Here is a 7,784-nt window from a genome sequence, read left to right on the forward strand (position 1 = left end):
TTCATCGCTTGGAGGAGAGCTTTCTCATTTCCTCTGTACTGTTGTATGGTTTCGCATTGAAGTTATGCATCGCTAGAACTAGAACGGCGATACAATTGTTTAAATACTAAATTCCAAAGGAAACCACCAGCACTGAAACAAGTGAGATTTGAGTAATGGTCGTTGATGTTGATACCCACATATCTGACCACACGACCATTCATATAGATTTTTGCTCTGAAAGTTAGAAGGCTATATAGGTCATGATAAGATGAAACTTGTCGAAACACATTGTAAGAAAAGGATAGCAATATAATGATGAGTTGTAATACGCCATCTATTGATCAAACCAATGAAGCTGTGGAGCTTTCATTTTTTTTCTATGGATATTTAATTTTCAAGTCGTTTAAGCTTAATCTGTGGCGCTTGGGATTTGAGCGGGCATTTCGTGTTTTTTAAATGTGATGCACGAGTCGCTTTGCTACCGGAATTCAGATTAGCAAAAACACTTCATTCAATCGTTATTTCAGTCTTGTTTATCAAAATACGAAACAGAACTTGCTAACCGACAGTGCACGAAGCGAATAGAAAGGGTAAACTCTAAATCACATCGCTAACAAAACATAAAAACCATACAGTGCTTCCCTGAACGTTTCAACAAAAAGCGATGATACAGCCCATTAAATTTTGCCTTACACAATTTGTCTGAAACAGACACAACGATCCATGCTTCATCAATTACGGATCTTATCGGCGTAATCTTAAGCCTGATAACGCATCACAATAAAAAATCAGCTTTCAGAAGTGTGATTTTATTTCGCTGCTTATCAATGGTTTTGGACTTCAGTGCTACTGTAAAATGGTTAGGTGACACAGCTAGAGTGTAATGGTTCGTATTGCTTGGACTGATCTTAAACCATTCGCACCTACAGTAATACTGGTGCGTAGTTGGTGCGCAAGGATGGGCAAGCTACCATACTATTTCGCACATCAAAATCAATACATCGCGGCTTTAGCAGGTAATTGAGTGGTGAAATTCGATTCTCTTCTTGGCGAAGAAGTGTCGCAGTTTTTAATTATTCGTGTTGTTGCAACATTAAAATGTGTAAATAAGGATTTCACACGCTAAAGAATTTGAACGTTCGGCGACATGTGCTAGGTTAACAAATTAAAAATCAATTGTCTGTGGATGTGATCAGATTCAAACGTGTGTGTGTGTGTGTGTGTGTGTGTGTGTGTGTGTGTGTGTGTGTGTGTGTGTGTGTGTGTGTGTGTGTGTGTGTATGTGTGTGTGTGTGATTGCGTAAACAAAATGTTTTTGTTTTGAAGCATAAACCAACACGTGTTTGACAGTGACGAGATAACTAACCGATCAATGAGTAGTATCAATGAGTATGATAATTATCTGAAACCCTGATAAAATGATCGATGAGCTCCAGCACATATCTCCGAACAGATTGAGGCGGTTGGACGATTGATCTTCCTTTTTTTCCCTATTTCGTAATAATGCGTACCGTTTACAGCTTCCTATGGCGTACTAACGATCGGAATGGTGTTTGGCTGGTCCGCACCAGCAGGACCCCAGATACTCGAAAATGGCGAAGGAAACCTCAACCTGACTGACGATCAATTTTCGTGGACGATTGCCTTTATGCCTATCGGTGGTGCGATTGCGGCCATACCATGCGGGATAATGCTGAAATCGGAAGGACGCAAAAACACCATCCTTTTCTTCGTTTTACCACTACTTTTGGGTGTGCATTGATGGTCGTAGTAGGCCGAGTGAATCATTGATAGTAAATGTTGAGTGCGTATTGTATGCATTGCAGGATGGGTGCTGTTGACATGGGCCCAAGCCATAGTGATGATGTATCTGGGCCGCTTGCTGCAGGGATTCGCTGCAGGCGCTTACTCAATGTCGGTGCCGATCTACATTGGAGAAATAGCAGACCAACGTATTCGGGGCACTGTGGGCAGTTTCTTCCAGCTCATGCTGAACCTGGGCATGTTGATGTCCTTCAGCATTTCCGCTGGCGTGAATGTGTTCCAGTTGAATATTATTTCCGGATTCATCGTCCTGCTGTTCGGTCCCATATTCATGCTGATGCCAGAAACTCCTTCCTTCTTGGTTGGTGTAGCACTGCAATCGAAGGAAATGAAAAAAATGAAACTAAAAACTAGCACTTTCTACATTCCTCCCCGTAGCTTAAACGGGGCCACAAAACTAAAGCAATCGAGACGCTCAAATGGTTGCGAGGACCAAAATGTGATGCTTTTTACGAGATAGAGCAGCTCCAGCTGGAACAGGACGCACTGCTGAATCAACCCAAGAAATCGATTAAGAAATCACTATTCACCCCGGAAACGTTGAGTGCGCTGCTCGCCATGATCGGGCTGGTAACGTTCCTGCAAATGTCTGGCATCAACGCGGTGCTGTTTTATGCTACAGATATTTTCATGGTAAATTACATACAAAATACTCTCCGATTCGCTTAATAACGCCGGGGTCTTTCTTCAACAGAACGCTTCGGATTCGCTTAACCACGAGGTCGCTACCATTATAGTGGGTGCAATGCAGTTCTTCGGCACACTGCTAGCAGCATTCACCGTCGATCGAGTCGGACGCCGCTGGCTGTTAATGATTTCGGCCATCATAATGTGCGTATCGCATGTTGTTCTGGGCGTGTACTTTCACCTATTGCAAAACAGTCCAGCACAGGTGGAAAATCTCGAATGGCTACCCGTGTTTGCGCTGTCCCTATTTGTGACGATGTTTTCGATCGGCTTTGGGCCCGTACCGTGGATCATGATCGGTGAAGTGTTTGCGATCGACGTGAAAGATCTCGCCAGCTCGCTGGCAACGTTCACCAGCTACGCACTGTCCTTTATGATGACGAAAACGTTTAATCCGCTTCGGAATGGGCTAGGCGAGGCTGGCACATTTTGGCTGTTTGGTGGATTCTGTATGCTTGGGGCCATTTTCGTGTTTCTATTCGTGCCGGAAACAAAGGGTAAAACATTCGATCAGATACAAAAACGGTTAGCAAGCAGCAAAGTGTACTTCAGGGCGGAAAAGTAAGTGTTGTTGCGTGGGTAATTTTTATTTGAATTGCTTTTAGTAGAATAGTGGACAACAAATAAGCAATATCGATTCTTTTTTGAGGCCCTCAACTACAACAATCAGCAACGGTTCTTCAAAATTAAATTCTAGGTCCATTTGAGTGAAAAGGCTTACAAGATAGTAAATATAACTATCTCGTAGCTGATGTCCTAATATGACCATTTCGTAGGTACCAAAGGGGAGCATTTATTGCAATTCGGTTAAAATCATTTACTCGATTTCATTAGTAGTACATATATGTAGTCACCCGATATTAAAAAGAATAAAGACAATAAATAATTTTGATTCATATAGACAATTGGTCGTTTTAAAATGGTTCGTATTCCTATAAAAAAAAAAAACAATATGATATTGCATGACTGATCTTCACATCATTATGATCACTGATCCGATAGCCAACAGCTCTGTAACGTGTACCTACCTAACGCGGCTCATCACTCAGCCAATGCAATATTCCGACTTTTGACACCATCAGAATTTATGATTCTTCAAAAACCGCAACATTGTGACCACCAGGTAAATCAACAATGAACCACACGACTCCACTTTTTTATCTTCTTAGCGTGATAAGCCATGGCTAAAGTTCACTTGGCTTCTTCCGCAACAAGTCTAGAGTGTAAAATAGGTGTACCGTCGGCTAATGAAGACTACATTCTGCTGATCGAAAGCAATATCTTTGTTCTTCAGTGGTAACAATAAAGCAGTGCTTCTTGCGCAATAGAATGTTTCGGAGTCACAATAAAAAAAAACTGTTGCTCTACTGCTGTTTTTTGAATCGGGATTTGAATCAGCACAGCACGGACTCTACTGTGCAAATGCCACCACGGCTCGGCCATTGCCAATTACCCGTAGTCGCGTTTTATCCGTGCCGATAGGCAAACCGAACGGATAAACGAACTTTTACTGCATTTCATTTTCCAACTTGCAACTCATCTGACGGTTTTCGTGTGTGTGTTCTGTGCGTCTTGCGGGTAATTTTCTTTCGAGATTTCGTGCGTGATTTCCACCCTATATGCCTTTTTGCAGCACGGATTGCAGCCCGTTGGCAGTGAACTTTTAGCGTGCTGGCGTGAAAGCGAACTGGCAGCGAAAAATTACCATTAAAACCCCACTAGCGGGACAGTGATACGTACGGACAAAGCTGCTGTGTTGGGCTTGAAAAATTTGCGCATCGCCGAGGTGTGGGGGGTGGTGCGCTTTTGTGTAGTTACGAAGGGCCACCGTTTTCTCCTCTCTCTCTCTCTCTTGGATGAAGAGTAAATCGGGAAGAGCTATTTTTCACTTGTATCCGATGATGACCCGCGTAAATGTATGTGGAGATGGTGAAGCTGTGTTGAAACTGGCCGCACTAGCTGGCCATACGGGATGCAAAGAAAATGGTGGCCGATGGTTCCGTACGGCTGGGAACCGAAAATTAAACCTCTCTTGTGCGGCGGCCGGATATGTTACGGAATGAATGCTCTGTTAAGCAGCAGCAGGAAACGAACGAGCAGTGTGTGTAGGCAATGGGCGGAGGCGCCCAACGATGAAGTGATGTGGCACTTGGTCACCATAGTGTGTGTGTGTGTGCGTGCGTGCTGAAAAGAAGTGTGTGTGGGGCGGGGGTCTTCCCAGTTGTGTGTACGGGAGGAAGAAAGTGACTCAACGAGCCATTTTGCTTGCGCCACTACACACAGAGAGCGGTTGCTCTGTCGCTGCGCAGGGAATGGGGAAACAGGGTGGCGGCGTAATACCTGCCAGCCTACGTTACCTGCTACGAAACTGACACCAACACTAGCATACCGGCCCTAGCACAGACTGCTGCTGCTAATAGGAACAATATTCGCTTACGCGCGCGAGAAGGGCAACCGGACGACGACGACGAACGAACGAAACTAATCTGATTGATGGGTGTCGAAATAATGGAGAGAAGCTCCTTTTACACACCACACCATGTGCCAATGGGGGTTTCGCCCCACTCTGGCTGGGTTCTGGTGGCCGCGGGGTGTGCGTGCGTCTGACCCGCTTTCGTGCGCCCGTGCAAGAAACATCGCACACTCTCCGCACTCGAGCATAATTTCAATAGTCAAAGATAATTTAATTTACCTTTCGGGAAGTGAGTTGTTTTCTTCACTTCATTCAAACACCATTTCGCTCCCGCACACACAAGCGTGCGTGTGTGTATGGGCGGGTTGCGGTGTGTGGTGGCTTTTCACTGATGGATAATAATTGGTAGTGGTATTGGTGCATCCGTTTTATGCTCTCTCCTTTGTCGTCCGCGCACTCTCTCTCTCTCTCTCGCTTCGTCGCGGCTCGCATCTTCGCTTCGTCATACATCCTGATATTTTTTCCTCACTCCGTTAGAATGCGTGTAATTGTTAGCCTTTGATGTATCTTTCCTGTTTCACAAAGTGCTACCATCAGTGTAAAAAAGTAATAGAAATTAGAACACATCATTTGGACGCATGACACCGAACGATATCTATGTGTGTGAAACAGTTCCCCTCTAGTCGTGGAACGGCCATATTGGAATTCAATTATTCAACGCACCTACACCATGAAGCTGCAGCGGCTTTACTCCGTTAATGCTATGCGTGTGTTTCTTGCGACAAGTGCCACAATCTAGCCTTTTAAAACATCAATAACAAATAGGTTAAATGTTGAACTTCAGTAATGTTTTGAACAATTTCTGCGAGGCATGCAATTGTAGGATGACCTGTGCTCCCTATGTACTGCGGTTTACGGCCTATTTTTTTCTAGCCGTATGTTTAATAATGGTACAAAAAACTTGTTGTTATGCTACGAATCGTGTAAAGTAGGCTTCATGTTTCCTGGCTGTAGGTTGGTTGCTACACCACTACTTTCACTCGGGTTGCCTCGAAGATGTGTGCGTACGATGATTGCGTTCCGTTTGCTTGGCAGACTCAGTCGAGATAGTGCCGTCATAGGAGAAGCTTTCTCGAGCCGTTAATGTGACTGCCGATCCCAGAGCTCGTAGCCTGTAGACTCATTCAAGGGTCGCTGCGGTCTCTTTGACTGTCCTTGTTGTCGATATTGTGAGGGACATTGCTTAGAATTTGCCTTCCCGGAGTAAACGGCACGCTACCAACAAGCAGTAACACTGCTTCTAGACGACCCAAAAAATCTTCCGCGACACTTTCTATCTATCAAACCGTCCTTGTTTTAGGACGAATGTATTACTTACTTCGATCGAGGCTTACTTCGATCATAATGTCGCGAAACACAAGCGTTGCCTTTCTGTGAAAAATTTACAAATTCGCGACAATCACGGTTGCCTCTGATTTTGTTCTAAAACTGAGAAATTGTTTTAGAATAAGGAGCTCGCAGAAAATTTGTCGCGGTACAAAAGTTGGTCGTCTAGAAGCAGTGTAAGCGGCAGTGAACCAAGTAGTCGTTCAACAGCATTTTCCCTATGCCTGTGCGGGACGGGATATCACCGGATACAAACTCATCATCAAAATTGGGAATTGGGTTCAACATAGGCGATGCACATGCACATAAATCGTGGCGCTAGTGATACTAAACGTTTTGTGTTTCCATTCTCCAGTAGGGTCTCACGGAAAACCGTTCGATAAGGAACAAGGCAACAACACGCCGTACGACAATACCCCATCATCATCGTTCGGTACCGTTCGTGTCGTGTAGGATTACAGCAAACCGCCACAGTGTACAAGTGTGTGGCAAGCGAACGAGTTCGAGTGGCGACGACGATAATCAGATATAACTGAATTAACTATCAAAAGCAAGTGTTCCTCTCCCCCCCTTCGCCGAGACCGCGGAAGTGACTAACCAAGAAGACAACCACTAGCATAAGCGCAGCCGGAAAATGTCGCAACAACTTCCGATACGTTTTCAGGAGCATTTACAGGTGAGTTTTAATCTATATTTGCTGTGAGTGAGTTGAGTGCAAGCAGGGAAGAAAATGAAAGGAACATGTAAAAGAATGACAGGACCCACCGATGACGTTGATGATCTAGAACTGTGGTCTGCACACCCCCCTTTAAATAATGTGTTTAAGTGCTCTCTTGTGGGATGCAATAGCAGCGCACCCCGCTGCTGGAGATAATGAAGGAGAAAGGTGCTGGTCATGTGTTCTGAAAGGCCCGTGACGCCCCCTTTCACTGGTTTCACGGTGATGATAGTGTCACCCCCCACTATGGAATGACTGTTATGAATCATCCCTTTTTGGATAGCGTATTACGACAGAGAAGTTTTTGGGAGCATTCTTGAGTGTGTCAGAAATTGTGTTACTTCTTCTCTCCCAACTGTCACGTGTATTATGTGCATGCGGAGTAAGAAATCGATTCAGCGCTACGTTCATTGTGTCTGCCTGAGAAGTATGGGTAGGATAGGACCGTGATATACGAGTCGGAGGTGAAAGGAAAAAGGACAGCAGCAGCACTAAGCGCGCGTGTCCCACAAGCGAATTAAACCACACCACCACCACCACGGGAAGGAAACGAGCGATTTGACATTACGCAATGGCCGCGGCTGGCAATGGCATCCACTGCTGGGTGTTTCGATTTTCCCGAGCGAGATAGCTGGACCCATTTTTCCATACCAAAACGCCTGAAGGAGACTGAACCGTACCAGCTGGAAATGGACTTCCTCTGCCAGCGCTAAAGATAGAAACACTCACACGGATATACCTTCCGTAGCTTGAGGGGGAAATTTAATTTCCCTT

The 7,784-nt window shown here is 44.9% G+C and overlaps 2 protein-coding genes across 6 annotated transcripts in view; both read left to right on the forward strand.

The window, feature by feature from the left end:
• The first annotated feature begins 813 nt into the window (after nucleotides 1-813).
• LOC120947252 (facilitated trehalose transporter Tret1-like) lies at nucleotides 814-3,398 on the forward strand. The gene is made up of 5 exons (XM_040362417.2): nucleotides 814-998; nucleotides 1,503-1,733; nucleotides 1,809-2,107; nucleotides 2,185-2,439; nucleotides 2,501-3,398. Exons 1-5 carry the CDS (start codon nucleotides 866-868, stop codon nucleotides 3,056-3,058), a joined length of 1,476 nt encoding a protein of 491 aa, XP_040218351.2. The 5' UTR covers nucleotides 814-865; the 3' UTR covers nucleotides 3,059-3,398.
• Nucleotides 3,399-3,963: 565 nt separating this feature from the next.
• LOC120947245 (clathrin heavy chain) overlaps nucleotides 3,964-7,784 on the forward strand; it is a 13,795-nt gene continuing 9,974 nt past the window's right edge. For 2 of the 5 annotated variants that reach the window (XR_007451906.1, XM_040362404.2), the window contains exons 1-2: nucleotides 3,964-4,071; nucleotides 6,648-6,968. Coding sequence is in view for 4 of the 5 variants with exons in the window: in XM_040362404.2 (XP_040218338.1) it covers nucleotides 6,927-6,968 (42 nt within the window). In the remaining variant the exon portion in view is untranslated. Of the gene's footprint in view, nucleotides 4,072-5,890; nucleotides 6,195-6,647; nucleotides 6,969-7,784 lie in introns of those variants that run through there. The other 3 variants (XM_040362405.2, XM_040362407.2, XM_040362406.2) reach the window with 3 other exon arrangements.

The sequence above is a fragment of the Anopheles coluzzii genome, chromosome 2, assembly GCF_943734685.1.
Source record: "Anopheles coluzzii chromosome 2, AcolN3, whole genome shotgun sequence".
Classification (NCBI taxonomy): Eukaryota; Metazoa; Arthropoda; class Insecta; order Diptera; family Culicidae; genus Anopheles; species Anopheles coluzzii.